Source organism: Nasonia vitripennis, assembly GCF_009193385.2.
Source record: "Nasonia vitripennis strain AsymCx chromosome 3 unlocalized genomic scaffold, Nvit_psr_1.1 chr3_random0005, whole genome shotgun sequence".
In the NCBI taxonomy this organism is placed as follows: Eukaryota; Metazoa; Arthropoda; class Insecta; order Hymenoptera; family Pteromalidae; genus Nasonia; species Nasonia vitripennis.
The window spans coordinates 1,192,249-1,214,220 of record NW_022279624.1 but is presented as its reverse complement, the minus strand read 5'-3'; the positions used below and the strand labels follow the sequence as shown (position 1 = coordinate 1,214,220).

At 38.6% G+C, this 21,972-nt stretch overlaps 2 protein-coding genes across 13 annotated transcripts in view; both read left to right on the top strand.

Annotated features, from left to right (window-relative positions):
* Positions 1-21,972, top strand: part of LOC107981434 — a 262,240-nt gene that overhangs the window by 189,977 nt on the left and 50,291 nt on the right. The window contains exon 2 of one of the 12 annotated variants that reach the window (XM_032601782.1): positions 8,485-8,711. The exons of 9 other annotated variants lie outside the window; for them this stretch is intronic. The gene's annotated coding sequence lies outside the window, so the exon portion shown is untranslated. Of the gene's footprint in view, positions 1-4,016; positions 4,189-8,484; positions 8,712-12,246; positions 12,329-21,972 lie in introns of those variants that run through there. 2 more of the 12 variants (XM_031925851.1, XM_031925850.1) reach the window with 2 other exon arrangements.
* LOC116416711 lies at positions 3,693-8,916 on the top strand. Its single transcript, XM_031925927.1, has 5 exons — positions 3,693-3,882; positions 3,987-4,188; positions 7,520-8,114; positions 8,485-8,711; positions 8,790-8,916. Exons 1-5 carry the CDS (start codon positions 3,693-3,695, stop codon positions 8,914-8,916), a joined length of 1,341 nt encoding a protein of 446 aa, XP_031781787.1.

Genomic DNA, 21,972 nt, shown 5'->3' with positions numbered 1-21,972 from the left:
TCCTAGCGTTATCTTTCCCGAGAAAATGTACTTTCGGAATAGGTCGCTTAAACATTTCTACATACATCATAAATGGAATGTATTGATATATTTGGTCTGTTTTGTTCTTCCATGTCCAATTTAAGAATGATAAAACTATTATTTTTCAATAACGGACGTAAAGAATTTCTTTAATTGCTGATATGGTTAATGCGGACGTAAGTAATTACGATTTTCATCAAGTTTGTGCGTAATACGTCCGAGAAAATTAACTCTTCGGATTGGTCGCCGAAACACATCTAGCGACCTTATACATATAATGCTTTGATATGTTTAGGCTGTACTTTCTTTATACATGTCAGCTTTAGAATGGTTGAAATTTTATTTTACAATAATAGTAATAAATAATTCTCTAAACGACTAATATAATTACAATTTTATAATGTTCTGCTTAACATACTCCAGCTACTTGTTATCTCGACTTTGTCGCCGAAATCTATCTATTGGCATAGGAGAAAGAACGTTTTTATCTCACTGACTGTTTTATGATTAATTATTTCATTTAATATTATGTTTATTTTTAAGCTGTTATTATTTCGATGCCTGTCATTCATTTGTATGCTTTTTGATTTAAAGAAACTTAGTTTTTTATGTTTCTAACGTATTGTAAGTGTCGGTAATACAATCATTTTACTTGTATATGTACAGATATTATTTCTTGTTGTCTGCCATATTATATATCGTTATGTAATACAATATAGACATATCGTCATTTTAAGGTTTTGTTATTATTATTGGTCATATTTAATATTTTTTGGAGTTCAAAATACAAAAAATCTTGAAGTCGCTAAAACCAGTTATTTACATGTTTCTAAAAAGTCAAAATTCGCATTCGGGACTATTATACATATGTTTCTGATAGTAATGTATATGAATGTATACTATTGTGAATGCTATGTATACAGAATTGAAGCTATATATAAAAGTCGCCAAAACCGGCCAATAACAGACATATATATATATATATATATATATACACACTAGTAAATAACGCTCGCTTAGCTCGCTGATATGTTGTCTATTATTTTTCATTGTGGAGCAGGTTTTACTAGAATAAAATATGTGAAAATTACTTTTTTTGCATTATTATGTCAATATAATATTTTATCATCAAGTCGCACGGTAAGTCCACGAAGGCAAGTTTGAGAAGCCTGCGGCGAGCGCGACACTATTTACTTCTATATTGGGTTTTCGAATTTTCAATACAATAAATAGAAATATTTACATTATTGTATCCAAATTTTTTTGGCGTATAATCATATTTGTACGCTTAACTATGATTTCTAATCAATATATTGGCAAGAAAGCAGCTTTTTTTACAATAAACGAGTATGTTTTAACAAAAATGCTCAAATCCATTTGGGATTCTTCAGCCCAACATGTTTAGATCATGAAGTTAGCCGCACACGGCTAGTGTTAAGATTGTGCAATTTAGCTGCATATATTGCTTTCCCACATACTTATACAGACCAGCGGGATTACTGATGCGATCACACATATATAGACCAGCGGGACTACGGCCCGGGTGTAATTTCATTTTTTTTTATTTAATATTAAGTGGTGCGGTAGCGGTATCCAGGGTAGCCGATGATGACGTCTAGGTGGAGCGCACCGTGATTTTTTTGTGTCTAGGTGTCAAAATCATTCGATGGCGGTGTCTAAGTGTACAGGGTAGCCGAAGGCGAGGCCTGGGTAGTTCGCACCGTAGTTTTTTATATGTTTAGGTGTTAAAATCATTCGAGGGCGGCGTCTAGGTATGCAGGGTGGCCAATTACGACGTCTAGGTGGTGCACTCCGTAGTTTTTGATGTCTAGGTAAATAATTCATATGAAGACGGTATCTAGGTGTATAGGGTGGCCTATGACGAAGTTATGTGGTGCGCTCCGTAGTTTTTGGTGTATAGGAAAATAAATTGTACGAGGACAGCATCTAGGTGTACAGGGTGGAAAATGACGAAGTCTAGATGGTGCGCTTTGTAGATATTGGTGTCTTAATGTAATAATAATATTCGTGGACAGCGAAAATGTGCACATATCTAAATTTTTCTAGCATACGTTATCAATCATAGCCACAATACTAATATTGTGTGACAGAACTATCAGTGTTTTCATGTTGGTGATAAAAATGTTATAAAAAAGTCATGGTCGAAAGCTGCTAAAGATGCTTACTTTTTATTTTTAGGACGAATAAGAAATGCTCAAGAAAATTTACTAAAAGGACTAAAATTTTTACAAAAATTGACTTTTAAAAAAGTAAAAGGTTAGGCGAGTTTGATATATTCCGCAAGGAAATTACAGATGTATAAGAACTCAGATCAATCAAACAAAGTGAGGTTTTTCATATTTAATTATAATAAAGCAAACAAATTGTTTTGTTTAATCAAGGGGTTACTTAACTTAAAGTTAAGTTACATGATGATCTATTAGGAACAACTTTCAAAATACTTACTACGTAACTTGCCATGCCCGTTTCATTTTGTTTTCTTGTGAACAACTAAAATTTTCTTTATATGTATTAGAACGTGATACAAACACCATAAGTACATTAATCTCGTTTCTATCTATTATGGTCGTACCCAGATACCTGAATTCGCTAACCTTTTCAAAAGTAAAATTCCCAACTCTCAGATCTTCCTCCCCTCTGCAGATGCCTAGTTTATCCATAATCATGTACATTGTTTTTGATCCACTTATTTCTAACCCTGTATACTCAGCCGCTTTTAGGATTTCAGTGTTTCTTGCTACTGTTTCCCTATAATCCCGCAGTATATCTAAATCATCTGCGTAACTTAGTATCTGTGTTGTTTCATTAAGCGTTGCGCCCAGCTGGCTAACTTGCATTTTTCTAACGACATACTCTAACGTTAAGTTGAACAGCACTGTAGAGAGCCTATCCTATTGTTTTAAACTATCGCGTATCGTGAAGAGTACTCAGAACTTTCCCTTGCTTCCGTTTAAACATATTTGAATTAATCTCACGAGTTTTTTTGGTACACCGAGAAGTACTAGAATTTAATACATTTTGTTAAGGTAGATCTCCACAGACTCCGAAGTCAACTAAATGTTCGTGAATAAAGATTTATAAATATGAAGGTTCTTTTAGTGAAGATTCGCGTCAAAATAACAATCTTTAAATAATATGAATATTGTTTGTACGTAGCGATGAACTACGTAGTTATTCATGTATGAATACACTTGGCAACGTCGCATTTGGAGCGGAGGTTTGGGGTAATGAAGCAGCTGACAGAGTCGCGTAACCTAACTTTAGCGAATGTTCACGTTTCAAACGACTTTTTATTAGCCGTTTTTTTTCTTATTTATCATCTTTAGAAATGTCACCCAAATCGGACCACACAGTGAAAAGAGCTCGAGAAAAGAAGAAAGGCCAGTTCGCAAAAAGCAAAGTTGTACAGGCAAGAGAAAAATTGCTAAAAAGTGCGGTAGCAAGTAGGCAGAATAAGCTTCTAAAAGTTAGTATGAATGTAATATTTATTTTCTATTAATCTTTTTTTGTTAAGATTCAGGCTTATTACACTTCTTATTACAAGACGTATATAGTGTAGCAAATCATGATTATATAGAAAAGGTTAATAATGAAACATAACCTTTTTTCAGAAGCCAAAGAAAATGAGATAGGATAAGGATCATGTAGAAATGAACAGACACGTTGATTTAGCAACCTCGGGCAAGGAACTGTGGTGCACGGATTGCGACTTGCCTATTTCCTTGAAAGATGTGAGTCATGAGAAGAAATACGGAGTGGCCAGCATTCTTCAAGTAGAATGCATGCGTTGTCATGGTTTCAACTTTTCAAGCAGAAGAGAATTCACCAATCAGTTTTCCAGTTTATTCAAATATCGCTCTTAGTATATCCTTTACAATTTATTTTTCCTAATTTGTCTGTCACTAAATCAAATATATTATATTATTTATGTTCATTATTTACAGGAATGATAGATAATGGGCTTGGCGAGACTCATGTCAACGGTTTATTGGCATCAGCTAATTTCCTAACTATCTCATTTACTTTTTTGAAGAAGACTGAGAGGAGACTAGGATTAGCCATCGAAGAAGTGGCTAAAGAGTCATGTTTGGAAAGTATACAACTAGAAAAGAAAGAAACATTGGCTGCTATACAGAACGAGGACACGTAAGGATTTACACACTGTAGAACATCAATATTTTCTTACAGTTTTGTTTGGAAACCGCAATCAATTGTATAGTTTTGATTTTTTAGATCTTAATTTCTGGATGAATTTTTTACATAATTGATTTTTTCATACTCTTTTATTTTATAAGTAATATACTTTTTGATGGTGATTTTTATTTTTTAATCGTGTATTCAATGTGATTGCCCACACAGCATGAAATATTTCCGAAATATTTCGGAAATATTGGAACGAAATATTTGAAATCTTCCAGGAAACCAGGAATCTTTCGACAAAATATTTATGAAATAATGTTATGTCCCTCGAATTCCTATATTGAAATATTTTTTGAAAGAATTCAGAAATATTTCTGAAATTTTTCACGAAATATTTCAGAAATATTACTGCAATAATATCATTTCATAAAATGTCCCTTGCAAATCTCTCATGAAATATTTCCTTGAAATATTTCTGAAATGTTTCTAAATTATTTTGTGGCACGCAGTCTCCTGGGATTTGTATTTGAAATAATTCTGGAATATTTAAGCAAGCTTCCGTAACATATTTCTTTAAAATATTTCTGATTTATTTCTGAATTATTTCAGTGTTCAATATTCACCTGAAAATTTTCAGTATAATAATTCCGTAATATTCCAGAAAACTTCCATAAAAATTTCTTTGAAATATTTCTGAATTATTTCGTAATTCTTTCAGCGTTTAATCTTCACCGGAAAATTTTCAGTATAACAATTCTGGAATATTCCAGAAAACTTTCATAAAATATTTCTTTCCTAGATTTAAGCAATATTTCAAAATTATTTCTTAGCCCGTAGTCTCCTGGAATTTGTATTTGAAATAATTCTGGAATATTTAAGCAAGCTTCCAAAATATATTTCTTTAAAATAATTCTGATTTCTTTCAGAATTATTTCTGTGTTTAATATTTACTGGAAAATTTGCAGTAAAATAATTCCGGAACATTCAAGAAAGCTTTCATAAAATATTTCTTTCCTAGATTTGAGAAACACTTCTGAAATGTTTCTAAGTTTAATAATCACTATAAGTTACTAGTGAAATGATGATTCAGAAATATTTCTGAAAAATTTAATAAAATATTTCACCTGAAATAATTCAGAAATATTCCACATATCTTCCGTGAAATATTCTTCAAATGTTCCCGAATTGCTTGAAGGTACAGTCGCCGGACACAATAACTTTGCTTTACGCGCCACAACCTGGCGGCGGGTCTCTTGTTAATTTGACTCCTTAGATCGGTCATGACTGTCAGGAAAGCGATATCTGACGTCATGACCGTCCTAACCTTCTTCTTCTTCCTCTTTTTATGGCCGTGGTTCGCTGTCTATGCGACTGCGAAGCCGATGCGCCACCTTGTTCTGAAAGCCCAATCAACAAGAGACCCGCCGGCATGTTGTGGCGCGTAAAGCAAAGTTATTGTGTCCGGCGACTGTACCACGACACCGTGAATATATCTTATTTTATATATATATAATTATAGTAAATACACAAACAGTTTGTATCTTTGCTTTTACGCCATCGGCTTTCGTAAACTAGTTAATGTTAGTAATATTAAACTTTTGGATCAAATTATACGAAAAATAATTGAAATCATGTAAGCGGATAAACTGTTAATTCGTTAATTCGAACCCCTTTTGTTTTTGAATATAAAGAATAACTCCCTAGTTTGACAGCAGGTACAAACACATAATTGATCCAGTGTTAATTCATGCGCAGGCAGCTAGAGTTAAAATTTATTTTAAGAGTTCCAATAAAATATTAAAGAATTATTCCATAAGTATTTCAAGAAATGTTCCATTGGAATATTTCCGAAATAATTACATGATAGTTTGCGAGACATATGTATGGAATAATCCTGAAATATTTCAAGAAATATCCAAAATTTATTTGAAAAGTTCCAATAAAATATTAAAGAATTATTTCATAAATATTTCAAGAAATATTCTATTGGAATATTGCAGAAATAATCATATAAAAGATTGCGAGACATGTGTATGGAATAATTCTGAAATCTTTCAAGAAATATCCAAAATTTATTTTAAGAGTTCCAATAAAATATTAAAGAATTATTTCATAAGTATTTCAAGAAATGTTCCATTGGAATATTTCCGAACTAATTACATGATAGTTTTCGAGACATATTTATGGAATAATCCTGAAATATTTCAAGAAATATCCAAAATTTATTTGAAAAGTTCCAATATAAAATATTAAAGAATTATTTCATAAATATTTTAAGAAATATTCCATTGTAATAATGAAGAAATAATTATTTAAAAGTTTACAAGATATATCTATGGAATATTTCATAAATTTTTTGATAAATGTTTAAAAATTCGTTACAAAAGTTCCAAAGAAATGTTTAAAAAAGATTCCAAAAATCTTCCGCAAAATATTTCAGTGTATTATTAAGTAAATAATTCTGAGAAATATTTTATGAAATATTTATGGAATATTTCTGAAATATTTCACGAAATATTTCCATTGAGTCGGTTGATAGCTCTTCTATGGAATATTACTGGAAGGTTTCAGAAATATTCCATGGATATATTTCACTGAAATATTTCGAAATATTTCATTGAAATCTTTCATGCTGTGTGGGTGCTATGAATAAGTTATATACATATGTATATTTCAATAATGATTGCAAAATATTATTTTGCATTTATAAGAATGAGAGTATTATTTTCGATTGTGTAGAATGAATGTCGATTCGTAAGTAAAAAGTGGAGAGCCTGGTGTAGTAAATTTGATAGCAAGTTTCGATGCTGGTTGGCAAAAACGTGTCACCGGTCATTCTTACAATAGCTTATCTGGTAGTTAACTGATAAATCAAATTATGACATTATAAAATACATTGTTAAATAAATACAAAAGTTAATTATTTTACGCATACGTTGTAGGTCATGGTAGTCAGATAGGTCATTATTCTGGTAAAATACTATCGCATGCTGTTCGATGTACGACCTGCCGTAAGTGCAGTTTTGGTCAGAGTACAAATAAACATACTTGTAAAAAAGAACTATGAGGGTTCGGCAAAAGCTATGTAGCCTTATATGGCAGTGGAACTTATTCATAAAAATGTTTTACTTCAGCAAGAAAATGTAAGGATAAGTGTTTTAGTTGGGGACGATGATTCCAGTACAATTGCTGCTGTAAGTAGATAGCCTCATATGAAATGACCAAATGGTCTGATTATAATCATACCCATAAGTCTATGACAAGTGCATTGTACACATTAAAACTATCTCCTAAAATAATCGAGTACTTTTCGCATTGCTTTTCTCATGCTGTGAAGCAAAATAAAGGAGATGCTGAGAAAATTGCAAAAGCTCTACGAAGCATTGTTTTGCTTGCTTTTGGAGATCACACACAGTGTGGAGATTGGTGCGCTGAGAAAAATAGCCCTGATGAGTCAAAGCAACGAGTCTGTAAATCATATGATTGTCAGTAAAAATCCTAAATCGAGACATTACAGTGCCTCAGATTCTCTGAATTTTCGTGTAGCTGCAGCTGTATGTCAGAAGAATATTGGCGGCAACTACTATTCCAATTTTCGACAGAAGTTAAAAGTAGTACCAGCCCCTCTATCGGAAAAGTTCCGGAAAAATAAAGATAATAAAAGAGAAAAAAATAAAATCTTGAATAAAACAATAGTTCAGAAGAAAAGAAGATTGCAATTAAAAGAACAACGCGAAACAAAAAATTCTGTAAATTCTCGCAAAGAAGGTGTAACGTATGAAAGTGGTGTGGCTTTGGTTGATGTGTCTGCAGTACTACCCCAACGACTCCCTGAAATTGGAAATTGTGCGCTTGAATCTTTAAATGAATTCAAAGTAGTGATTTTTGACTTAGAAACAACAGGTTTATCTAAAAATTATGAAATATATCAGGTAAACACATTTTTTATTTTATAATGTATACAAAAACACAAATTTGAATATCTGTGTTATGTATAGATATATGTATAAAAGTAGCGAGGATTATTAGGATGTAAAGGAGTAGGGATGGAGACGTGCGTGAATGTGTGAGCGGGTGTGAGTGTGTGCGAGCCGCGAGGGAGTTGGAGTCGGTAGGCGACTAGCGGTGTGTGGCACTTGGTCGGTGACTCGCCTGTTATACGTACCCCTGTACTGGTTATACAACTTAAATAAAAGTATATTACAAACTACCTCTTACGTCCTTTGGCTCTGAGTTACCTTTATTGTTCTCACCTCAACATACATACACAACAATCTGAAACCATACTATTTGATTTTTTAGATTGCACCGTGCACTGACGAAGATTCATTCAATGCGTACGTTATTCCGTCTAAAAATATATCCAAAAAAACATATGAAATAACAGGTCTCCAACTTATAGATGGCGATTTGTATTATGAAGATAAAAGAGTAGAAGCATTCTCAGCTAGAGTCGCTTGTACGAATTTCTTAACTTACCTCAACAGTTTTAAATGCCCAATCATTCTGCTTGCACACAATGGCTTTAGGTATCAATAATTATTATAGATTTTATAGACTACGATAAATTACGCTTTTAATTTTAATATACAATTTTTTCAATCCAGCTTTGACATGCCAAAAATAATAAATCTTTCAACAGATTTAGGATTGATGGAAGAGTTTAAATCCGCAGTTCAGAGAATCCTTACTGATAGAAAGAAAGAAAAAAAAAGTTTACAGTACAAGCTTTAGCTACGGACATCCTACGTAATGAAAATACTGATAAACTGCATAATGCAGTTAACAACGTCTGTATTCTTCTGAAAATCCTACGTAAAATTGGAATCACAGATGATACTATTAAGGCTCATGCAAAAACCATTGATGGATTGTTAAGATCAAAAGAAAACAAAAATGCTGAGTTAATTATGAAATCGTCATTGCAGATTTATAACACAATTTCTAAGCGTATATTAAGAGTAGATAGGCTATAAGCATACAGGCTCATGCGGATTCTGGCTCACCCCCTCTTCTCTCAAAGTGAGCCAGAATCCGAGCTTTGAATTTTCGATGGAGGGATTGTCGATCCCTCCCTTCCCTCTCCTAGTGATCGAGAATTCACCCCACTCTCAAAGTGAGTCAGTAACCGTTGTATGTATAAGTCCCAATCTTCCCTTCTCCGTGTCCCGAAAAAAAAAAAAAAAATTTTGTGGTGGGTTCATGCTCCTCCTCCCTTGCGCAGGTAGATACGGTGACCCTCGCACAGGTATTTTCCCTTGCCTTTACACATTGTATTGGAGACATTATGCATACTACAGACTGCATGTGAATCACTCTCGGATAGGTATACAAACTATCTTACGCAGATGTATGCAGCTTCTAGCGTCAGCTGTTTTTTCCTTTCGACTGAGATATGATAGTCCCCCGACTGCACGGACAGATTGATCAGGTACTATCCCTCACACTTTCCATACGATCCTCGCGCAGGTGTAGACGGCGACCCTGGTATACACACTTTCCAGAGTCAACTTATTGGAATATGTGGTTGCGTGCTTTAACACAGAGCCTTATGGAACCGTAGCTTTTTTACGCACATTTTCATTTATAGCGCTGAAACTCCCTTTAAGATTTTGTTAGAAAACTAGTATAATGTAAGCAAGAATATATGGAAGAGGATTTTAAAAATGTTATAGCTCGAGCTTTATTATTTTTAAATATATAGAAACTACCCTACTAAAGCGAAATTTAAGAAAGTCAAAGCACTGTTGAGACATGACAACGCTTCAGCCGAGCTTCGAATTTTGACACTATGAGTTTCCTCGGGTTACATTTTTTCCTACCTAGAAATCGACAGTGGAGGCTGCGGTGGGTTAGGCTTCGGCCGCGCAGTTTAGTAAGTCTATCTGTCCGTGCTCTGACATGAAATGCAGCGTTGCTATATCCTTATGCCCTCATGTGGCAACTTGTGTACAAAACGGACCTTTTCTATATTTGCAAAGATAGACACTACTCACTGCTAAGAGATGGGACTTAGGAGGAAGAGTGGGGATTGCGCCAAGAAATCAGACCGCTTAACGCTCAGTGTGCTGTACTCTTAAAGAGTATTGTAGCGACACACCCCCTCCCTTTTAAAATTTCACGCAGAGATGTCTTTTGAGTTTTGTAGGTGAAGGCGAAGGCTAGTCAGTATACGCAACTGACTGCATACAACTACTTATCACACACCTTCTAGTGTCAGCTGTTTTTTGACTAAGATAACGTCCGAACAGATCCGTTCCTGAGTTATGGTGGGGATCAAAATTTGAGAAAGAAAATAATTTTTTTAATAAGACATGTTAATAAATCCAGAATATGGTCACAACTTTTCTAGGTTCTTAGTGCAATTTATTAGAAAAGAATGCGCAAAACCGATTAATATAATTATAGAAAAGCAGTGAAAATTTTCTGACCCATGTCGTAACTTGTAATTCTGACGATAGGCCAAGTAGAATAAATGTAATTAATGATTATAAATAGTTGATGTCCGGGATACCAGGTAGGATCCTGGAGGTTTTATCATAATAATTAGATCAATAATAAGATTTTGTTGTAGGATTTGATAACAAAATTAATATATTCAATAATTAAGGAAGAATAAGAATATCGTGCAAACTTTTGTATATATTCTGGTTAACATAACTAAATCGATAAATCCGCTTTGATTTTTACAAAATGATGTTGATCAATACGTGAACAATAATCTAAAAAATGAGTGAAAGAACTCAGAATAAGTTCCGACAAGGAAAGGGTTGAGTGAGTGAAGGGTTCTTGAAATAAAACACGCGGTTTCGCGGTACAACAAAAATGCACTTGCTATGGCGTAAAAACCCTCACAGATTAGAGAGAAAAGCCGCAGCAAGAGTGAGCTTTAGGGGTATCACACGTAAAAAGGAATAGCGAGGAATAGCAGCTTACAGCCAATCAGAAGTAAGCGTTAAACGGACTTGTTCCTTATTGAGGTGGTGGGGAGAGAACATGAAGGAATGAGTCCGTTTAAAGATTGCTTCTGATTGGCTGTCAGCTGTTGTTCCTCGGTGTTCTTTTTACGTGTGATATAATAAAAATTTAAATAAAATAAAATAACAACGTAGCTGCGTGACAAAAAGAATATATTTTTCGTAGAGCTTAAGAGCAGGCGAGCGTCTGGACAGCGCAATTAGGCAGTCCGAAGAAATAGCCATTAAGAGTACGCACAGGTATAGCGATCGGGATTGGTATACGGCGGGCAGCGGCCCTATCGTAGAATTTGTGTGCAGTCGGGAAAAATCCAAGTATCTGTAAAAATTGCGAGCGACAATCTGGCGCCTCAAACTTTGTTTGTGCTGCGTCGCAGAATAAAAAGCCGTGCAAATCGAACTTAGAATTTCTAAAGTAGAATATTTTTTTATTTATTTCAAAGATGAAGAATTTGTATTCGTGGCGTAGAAAAAAATGTATACTCGCACAGGTTTTACGATATGATTTTAGTTTAAATAGATTAATTTAAATAGAAGTTATAATAAGTTTAAATTGATTGCAATATTAAAATAAAATCATAGTTGATAATTATTATATTATATAAGCAAAAATGTAAAATTTACAAATTATTATAAAATAACAAATAGAAAAGTTGAAAATGGTACAGGGATGGCCATCTCGCGGGGAATCGGCAAGGCTAGGAAAATAGCGAAGGTGGAGCGGAAGAAGATCAGAAGAGGCGGTAGCCAAGCGGAAAGCAGCAATGCTATAGGTCTATGACCAATATAGAGGGCGCAGATGCGGACCCAAAGGGATGGGCCTATGGAAAAGATGCGACGCGGGGGCGAAGGAAAGAAAAGCGTGCGAAGAAAAGTTCAGTCTGTATGAGAGTCGGGTCGAGGAGTTCAGCCGAGGTGGCTGCTCCCAAGCAACATATAAGTTTTAAAATTTTGTATTACAAGCCGTGGTGGCTGAAGAGTGGGCAACAAATTTTCAAAGATTTCAAAATATACATTACTAAAACATACTTGTAGTAAAGTTCATTTATTTATTTTTTTTTTTTTGACATACATCAATCACTAAAAATTTCATCATTTATCAAAAACAAGAAGGAAGGAGTTAACAATCCAGTAAACTCTGAATTTGCTGCAATCTTCTAACAAGAAAAGTAAGTGAAAATTATATAAGTTAATTATTAAATATCTAAAGGTTTAGAAATTTGTAAAGTGAGCAGGCTTCGAACGCTGCCGCTTATTTTACAAATATATTTTGGGAGAACTTGTCGAGTAGCCTGGAAGGTTGACTGGACTTCGCTTGTCGGAGGCCTTTTGACCTACAGTTTAACGAGACCTGTTCATTAGTTTGGGAAGGAATTTGAATAAATTTACGCGGAATATTAAAATAAATAAGGGAGCGACTCCATCCCGAGTTCACCGAAAGCTGACTCAAAACGGAGAATATTACATTGTGTGCCGACGTTCGGACGTAACAGGGGAGGGCTGCACGAAGCATTAAAATAGAGAGACCATCTATGCCTGAGCCCTTTGATTTGCCAACTTTCAGGACATTTAATTTCACACACCGGAGAAAGATGAAAAGAAGAGTTTATTTCGGAGTTGCCGTTACTTGAACAAATAGTATTGAGGTCTGACTCGGTGAGAGGAGAGGAGTGGTTAACTACGCTAGCATAAAACCTGGTCAGAGTGTCAGAGCTGAAAATAGAAAGGGAAGACAGCATTAGATTCTTGGTTACCCGCAGATTTCTGAATTCACGCCACTGGCCGATAAGGTTCGGAGCAGTCTCGATTTTGCTAGCGATGAAAGCGTTTTCTGCCGTGTCTAGCTTGTTTGATACTGGAGCACGATGTAGTTGATAGTTGACGAGGTCATTTTGAGCTCCTGCTTGAGAGGCTAGCTTTTATAGCTTATCACACCTTCGCATAAGCGCACGGATCGCTAGGACATGCATTTCGACGAAAGAACTAAGAAAGCTGGTCCCAAGTTTAGGGCTATCGCCCAAATCGGCCTTGTTTGTAGCTAGAAGAAATGCTTTTGCAAAAAATCCCCACTAGCTGGGGAGAGTAGCGGGACGAGCGCTGTATGGGCTTCTGTAGCTAGAGAGGCGGGTGAAAGTCGATTAAGATTTCGCGAACTTATTGTTTTAACTACAGTTGGCGGTTTAGCGTATCGCTGGGTCAGCGAGATAACGCCATGACCAGCTATAACGGGAGAGTCAGACTTTACGTAGACGAGTACATTTTCGGGATTGCTAACCAAGAAAAGGTCAAGCCGCGTATAAGAGGGCGGCGTGCGCCAGAGGACATGGTGGGTCGGCTCGGACTTCACCAAGCTGAGGGACAGAGAGTCGAGAGATTCAAGTAGATAGATTGAGGCACTGTTTGAGGTGGCCATATTTATGTTGAAGTGTGCTCGTGACGACTACGTTCTTGTATTTTAATACATAATTTAATATAAGTTTTGGATGGTTCATTATCCAAAAGTTTGCAGACCCCTCTGTTTTGCTTCCTCCTAGAGGAAGTCCGCATGGATGTGTGTGTGTATGTATACCGTAATATTTCAATAAAATATCAATAAAATTTGACATGCATATATATTTTTGGATTCTGAATTCAGGAAAAGTTATTTTCTATTTTCTAAACTATATTTTTTATGGCCATTTTTTGATTTTTGAAAAACAGTACTTTGCTTTTTTTTTTAATCATCCCATTGTTACAAACAATTCAGCTATAATGCATTTGAAAGAGGATAAAATTACCTACTTTTCCTTGTTTGGTGCTCGGGATCTACCGCTTTGTTTGGCAGATAACATGAAAATGGCGATTTTTTTTTTTAAATTTATATCTCTGAAACTTAACGTCATAACCTCGCTAAAAAATTAGGTCGATGGGTCACGTGTAAACTATATCCCATTAAAATTTCAAGTGATTTGACCACTAATTTTTTCAGTAATAAATCAAAAACTGAAAAAAATGAGTTTTTTTGTGCCTTGATTGCGGACGCAAAAAGGCCTTATTTGCACAGCGTTCAAACCCCTATAGTTTGTAAAATATCAAGGTTTCAATTTTTTTTTTAATTTTTCCATTCCTTATATCTCTAAAACAATGTAGTCAAATGCTTAAAAATTTTATTTGGGGATTCATCATAATAAAGCTATCTGCTGCTGAAATTTTACACGATTTCGTCGAGCGGTTTTCAACTAAAGAGCTAAAATGTAAAAGTCGTGTTCTCGAAAATTGCGCGAGCGACCTATCTAAGGAATAGCCTGTTGTTTTGATGCTTAGGTTGGCTAGGAACACATGTAAACATACGTGAATTTCTGAGAAAAAAAATTGACGATAGAGTTCATATTCTATAATAAAAAAACAGAGGGGTCTGTCAACTTTTGGATAATGAACCATCCAAAACTTATATTAAATTATGTATCTATAACCGCCTCATACATTAGCAAGCAGATTTAAAGATATATTAAAACAATATTTTATTTATTAGACCTATAAATATAGTTGGAGGAAGCTACGTACCAATGAATTGGCAGCGTTTTTTTTTAATATAAAATACGAACACTGCCGTCAATTTTTTTTCACAGAAATTCACGCATGTTTACATATGTTCCTAACCAACCTAAACATCAAAATAACAGGCTATTCATTAGATAGGTCGCTCGCGCAATTTTGAAGAAATCGATTTTTACACTTTAGCTTTTTACTAGAAAACCGTTCGACAAAATCGTTTAAAGATTGAGCAGCAGATAACTTTTTTTGTGGCGAATCACCAAATAAAATTTTAAAGCATTTGACTACATTGTATTAGAGATATAAGGAATCAAAAAATTTTGAAGAATAAAAAAAAATTAAACCTTGATATCTTGCGACGGTACGTTGTCCGTCGCAAGGCCGCCTTTCCCGAAAACATAATAATTGCGAAACGCAATTATTAATGCGCGTGTGTTTTGTGTTTTGGTGAGGGTCGGAGAAGAAGAGAGCATCGAGAGGAGAGAACAGGAGTTTCCGAGGAACAGCGGAGCAACGAGGAGCAACAGCCAGTTCTAGGAAGGCCAGCGAGGGGACAAGATTCGAGGAATGTGTGTCGCGGGCGAGTACTTGTAGCTCTGCTGCGACAGAGCCCCGGTATAATGTACTTAAGAGTGAGAGAGAGTAAGGAGACGCGCGCGGCAACGGCGTAGCCAATCGGGTGAGAGAGAATCGCGAGATCCGCGAGAGAAGGGGCGAGCCCGCAGAAACAGCGAGTTTTCAGACCCAGAGAGAGAGAGAGAGATCTGCGAGGCTCGTCGGCCGATGTCGCGGCCCGATAGGGGAGCGCGAGTCGCGGCGGGCGGCCCGCCAGTGAGCCTTGGGCCGACCGCAAGTGAGGACGTACGTTCGTGTGTGCGACTCGTGGGTATTAGCGAGTGTCGTGTGGGGGGTGAGAGAGAGAGAGAGGAAGTGCGAGAAGAGGTGCACGAGAGCAGGGTCATCATCACCAGGTCCAGAGGAAGAGGACGTGGGTGCTGGCGACCAGCACGAGAGGACGTGAGGAGGAGAGCGGATGCTGAGACGAGGTCGCGAGGAAGAAGACGGAACTGGGAGTCAGAACTGGAGGACACGGAAGGAGGCGAAGAGAGCAGAGGCCGTGGCGAGGTCGCGAGGAAGAAGACGAGCGGGCGAGTGGATCGAGGAGGCGAAGAGGAAGTTAACTGTGGAGCCGAGTGTGGGTGCGTGGGAGAGAGAGAGAGACGCGAGTGTATATGAGAGTGCGTGTGGTGTGAGGGACACGAAAGAAGTTCGCGAGAGAAAATGCGAGCTGAAACGCGCGAAAACAGTGGAAAGCCAGAGAAACGCGGGAGAAACTCAGAACAGTTTCTGAGAAGTCGGGATCGTTTTGTGTCGCTAGCGAGCTCGCGTGGAGAGAGAGAGCGGGCGAGCGAACAGCGCGTGGCATCGGGGCCGAGCCGAGCGCGAGCGTGTCGCGCTGCTTTACCGACTTCGTTGGGACGGTCGAGCCGAGCAAGTGAGAGAGTATCGTGTGTGTGTGTGAGAGAGAGATAGAGCGTGTGTTGGAGAGTCGGGAGAGGCGCATTGTCACGCGGAGAGCGGATTTTGTAAGTTGGAGAGTGAGTGAATAAAAAGGGAGAGTTTAAGCAAATTCGAGTGTAGTTATTCCAATCACCCTGAATAACCTGATTTGGGGCGATCTGACGGAACCTCCTCCGAGATCGTAAGGCGATTCGGAAACGTTTTAAAAATAATAGTGTCGCGGATTCGGGACCGCGGAGCTAGTGGGAAAAATAGTTTCGCGGGTTTTGCCACGTCACAATCTTACGAACCATAGGGGTTGGAAAGCTGTGCAATGAACTTAGCCAAAACACATAAAATATCTACTTTTTCCCAAAATCTTGAGTGCAATAAGACCTTTTTGTGTCCGTAATCAAGGCACAAAAAAACTCATTTTTTTCAGTTTTCGATTTATTACTAAAAAAATTAGTGGTCAAATCACTTGAAATTTCAATGGGATATACTTTGACAAGTGACCCAACGACATGATTTTTTTCGCGAGGTTATGATGTTTAGTTTCAGAGATATGAATTTAAAAAAAAAAAATCGCCATTTTCATTTTATCTGCTGAACGAAGTGGGCGATCCCGAGGACCAAACGAGGAAAAGTAAGTAATTTTATTTTCTTTCAAATGCATTATAGCTGAATTGTTTGTAACAATGGGCTGATTTAAAAAAATGCAAAATAGTGTTTTTCAAAAATCAAAAAATGGCCATAAAAAAAATAGTTAAGAAAATAAAAAATAACTGTTTTTCCTGAATTCAGAATCCAAAAATATATATGCATGTCAAATTTTATTGATATTGACGGAGTAGTTAGTAGCAGAAATATTACGGTATACACGCACCCATCCAAACACACACACACACACACACACAGACACACACCCTCGTGGGGATGCCGATACCCCGTATGTGGCGCGTCCCCTGGGTGTCGAGGTCTCCTTAACCGGCCGAAGGGTAGAGCAGATATAAAATATGCTCCGCAGACCAAACAGGCTAGGGGAAGAAACCCCGAAGATAAATCAAACATGGGTAGTGAGTTAATAACATTACTACCCCAAGCGGGTCAAGCCACAGTGCCCAGTCCACTTGTATCGACTTGGCAGCAGAATCAATAAACTGATGGAGTATGTTAGGGGCAAACACAATGTGCACAAGCAAATTAAAGACCTCGCCCGAACCATAAGAGTGAGCTATAAGCTCTCTGCATCGCAAAAGGTAACTTACTGCAATGCCAGCGCCCGGGAACACAGGGGAGGGAAACCCAGACAACCCCAAGTCTCAGATCCCGGAAGGCGAGTACAACAGAGGAAGTCCCAACTACTCCACAGGATAGAAGTGTAGGAAACAAAGGAGCAGATAATCAAGCTGAAAAGACAGCGTAGCAGGAAGTCGTCACAAGAAAGTCAAAGAAAAAGGAGAAATAGGCGAGCAAAGAGGATAAAAGTGTCCCTGACGTTGCAAACCAGAACAGGGGCAGCAAGAATAGACAAAAGCGGGCAAGACCTCCCAGACTGGATGCTTTGTGACGAAACATGAGTCTCGCACATATAGGGTGACCTCGGCGAGCACGGCATGCGCAGCGAGCGCGCGCGCGCAACGAAAGGCTCGCCGCACGAGCGCGGAGCGCGACAACCAGCAAGCGACTCAGCGACGACGCGCCAGGTGGTGCGAGCACCATACGCGGTGCGCCGTGAACGCACCCATACATACCCGCGCCGCGCGCCTTTATAAAGCGGATCGCGCGGCACGATGGGCAGTTCTACTCGAGCTTCACTCCAGGTAGCATCGTGCGCACACGTTACTACAGGGAACAGCGAGAGATAGATCTGCGCCGACGAAGTCGTCTCGTGAGCACACGTGACGACTTGGTAGACGAACCGAAACCCGAAACTCCGAAACCCGAAACTCCGAATTGCCGTCGTGAGCACACGAGGCAACCCGAAACACCCGAGCGACATCGAGCCTCGTCTACGTGAGCACACGTGACGATACCCGGTGCCACCGTAAAGATCCTAACCAACAAAGCCAGCCTTACGCTGTCATATCACGACTCGCTTTATCTCTGTGCGCACACAGGATAAAGAGAGGAACGAGACGAGCGACGAAGCTTTCTGAAGCCGTGCGCACACGACTCCATAAATCCGAGGGATAACCTCAAAACCCCGTTGCACTATCCCGACCGTTACTGTGCGCACACAGAGCGGTCGAGATCGTTGTTACGCGACACATTCCGATCGGTGTAGCCGTGCGCACACGACTCCAACGTACCGAATGAATTCCTAACCTCAACATCCACCACCGATCCGTCATACCGCTACAGTACCGAAACACCGTAGCCGCGAACACCGAATCATTCTTGTTACGAAATCGCGTAGATATTCTTGTAAATTGTCAACCGTGTTAGTTTAAACAAATTTATTTGTAAAGGCGAAATATTTTTAAGAAGACGCATAATTGATTTCCATTTTCAGCCGAGATTTAACAACTCATTCCTACTTGCTATTCTTTACTTAAGAAATATATTTTGTTATTATTAAGAATATAAAAACAGACTCTTTTCTTGCCCCTTTCCCCTATCCAGATCCTGGAACCGACTGACTATCCAGTCTCTTGGGGAAAGTTAAACCGTTACAGCTTTAATCATCAAGGCTGCAGAAGGAAAGAGCTACGCAGACATTTTGTCCAAAATGAAAGCGGCTCCGTTACTTAACACACTGGGAAATAGCGTAAATAAAATACGCAGAACAGTTGCAGGCGATCTTTTGATAGAGCTTAAACGCACAAAAAAAGTCGAAACCTTGGACTTCCAAGAAGCAGTTAAAGCTGTACTAGTGGAAGGCGCCACAATAAAACCACTCCAGAAAGAAGAAACCATTAAAGTAAGAGATCTGAACATGCTTACCTCAAAAGAGGAGGTACTAGAAGCATTACAGAAGGAAAGTGGCGAAAATAACATTATAGAAGTCTCTACGATAAGATCTCTGCGAAAGACGTATGGTGACACGCAGATTGCAATGAGCGTACCAGCTCAGATAGCGGCTAAGATCACTAAGCTAAAGAAGATCAGAATAAAATGGGTCAACTGTAGGATCCGGGTGGCTGACCACAAATACGAGCCGCTTAGATGTAATAAATGTCTAGGTTTTAACCATATCGGTAGAAAGTGCACAGTAACTGAAGACAGATGTAAGCTTTGCTTTAAATGTGAAAAAGATGAGCACAAAGTGAAGAAGTGTAAGAACCAATCTAAATATGTACTCTGCAAAGGAGGCACAGGGGGAAAGAGTGACCACGCAGCTAGTAGCTATGCATGTCCAGTTTACCTAGCTGCAGTAGAAGCCACTGACAGACGAAGAAAATAAAAATAAAGCAGTTGAATATCAATCACTGTGCATCTGCACAGGGCCTACTGAGCCAGTATGTCCGCGAGACAGGAATCGACATAGCCATCGTCTGTAAATAATACAGAGACCTGGACAAACCATCATGGATTATGGCCAGTACTGGTAAAGCGACGATATGGGCATTCGGAGACGCCACTTTCCAGGGAAAAATGACAAGACGTAATAAATGATTCGTACGCGCTAAGGTCACAGGCGTACACATTTACAGCTGCTATGCTTCACTCAACACGTCAATAGAACAATTCAGACAACTGTTGGACCAAATAATACAGGATGCTGTAGGAAGAAAACCAGTACTGATAGCAGGCGATTTCAACGCTTGGGCAGTAAAGTGGGGCAGCTAAAGGACGAACGAAAAAGGACAAGCGCTATTGGAAGCATTCGCCCTCCTTGACTTGGTCTTAGTTTATTAGGGATGTTCTTACATATTTTAAAGAGAAGACGCAGGGTCCATCATAGATCTCACGTTTGTCAGCAGCTGTCTGATTAGCTTAGTTAGATCGTGAATGGTGAGCGATCATTACACAAACAGTGACCACCAAGCGATAATAATGGAGATACGAATATCAAAACAGAGATCCAACGGGAGGGCAAAAAACGAAGGATTATGATAAGGAGACATTCATGCTGGCTTTAGAAGAAGTACAGTTGTCTGGATCTGCAAATGATAAGGTCATGCAGGTAATGGAAAATATTACCCGAGCCTGTGACGCAACGATGCCAAGCAGAACTCTCAATAATAGACGACCGCTAGTAGACTGGTGGGATAAAGAAATCGACGCGGCCCGCAAGGAGTGCCACAAACCAGAAGAAGGGAACAGCGAACTAGGAAGAAATACTACAAGACTGGTCGTGGTAAAGAAATAGTAGACGCTCGAAATAAAGAAATGAAAAATGCTAAACGAATACTCAAGAGAAAAATCCGAGAGAATAAACGACGGTTCCTGAAAATGTTACAGGACGAGGTTGAGCTAGACCCTGGGGGCGACAGTACCAAGTAGTAATGAAGAAGATAAAGGGAAGTTATATCCTCCCTCCTGAAAGCCCGGAATTGCTGGACCGTATTGTGACCACGCGGTTTCCCTTTAACTGAAAGTAACAGCTATCCCTGAAGCGGAGATGAATGACGTAACCATTCCAGCAATTACCACAAAGGAGTTACTGGCTGCATGCGAAAAAATTGGGAACAACAAGGCCCTAGGCCTGGATGGCATACCTAATATTGCATTGTAACAAGCTATACAGGCACGCTTCGATGTCTTTGTGGACTTGTACAACTCATGTCTTGAAAAAGGGTCGTTTCCTAAAAACTGGAAGAAGCAACGTCTGGTGCTACTACCAAAACGAGATAAGCTACCTGAAGAAGCTTCCTCATACAGACCACTCTGCATGCTGGACACCGCGGGCAAGATCTTAGAGTGCATAATCGGTGTTAGAATGGACCAAGTTATTGAAAGACCAGGCGGACTTGCGGAATATCAATACGGCTTCAGGAAAAAACGCTCCGCTCTTGATACTATAAGCTTAGTAGTTGACACCGCTAGAACTGCAATAGAAAAAAAGAGATGGAAAGGAGAAGCCAAGAAGTACTGTGCTATTGTTACACTAAATGTTAAAAATGCGTTTATCTCAGCCAGCTGGGGCAAGATACACAAGACACTACGAAAAAAAGAGGTACATGCATATATGCAGTGTGCGTTATTTCAAGTATGCCGCCTATTGACCTTCTAGCAACAGAACGAAAGAATATATACGAAGAAAACCGGCGTGGTGACAATACTTAAAAGGAATTTTGGAAATCCACAAAGGAACAAACCCTAGCTGAGTGGCAAAGACGATGGGACTCTAGTGGAAAGGGGCGATGGACGCATTGCCTCATACCACGTATTGTTGGCTGGACCAATAGACGACACGGAGAAGTGAATTACTACCTTACGCAGTTTTTGAGCGGACATGGGAGTTTTTGAGCCTACCTACACCGCTTTAAGATAGAGGATAATCCAAATTGCCCAGTATATTTGGAAGCAAACGAAGATGCGGAGCATGCCTTCTGCAACTGTTCGCGATACGAAATTAAATGAGAGGAACTCGAGCGGTACCTTCAAGCAACGGTGACCCCTGAGTTAATGATGACAGCTATGCCAGCGTCGAAAGATGGCTCGTGCGCAGTAAACAACTACGTAAGGACTATTATCAACAATCTCGGCTTTTCCTCGCCCGCGGTCTCTCCAATTACCGGGTGTATCCACCCGAAGGAGAGAAAAATAATCAAGTATTCAAGTGGCCACACATACCACGAGGCCTACGTGACATTTTGCATGATGCGCTGGA

Bases quoted from the DNA above. Each gene is read 5' to 3' on its own strand.
- LOC116416711 (XM_031925927.1), top strand. From the start codon at position 3,693: ATGAACAGACACGTTGATTTAGCAACCTCGGGCAAGGAACTGTGGTGC. The intron at 8,115-8,484 runs GTAAACACATTT...TTGATTTTTTAG, and splicing joins AAAATTATGAAATATATCAG to ATTGCACCGTGCACTGACGA. The intron at 8,712-8,789 runs GTATCAATAATT...TTTTCAATCCAG, and splicing joins CTTGCACACAATGGCTTTAG to CTTTGACATGCCAAAAATAA.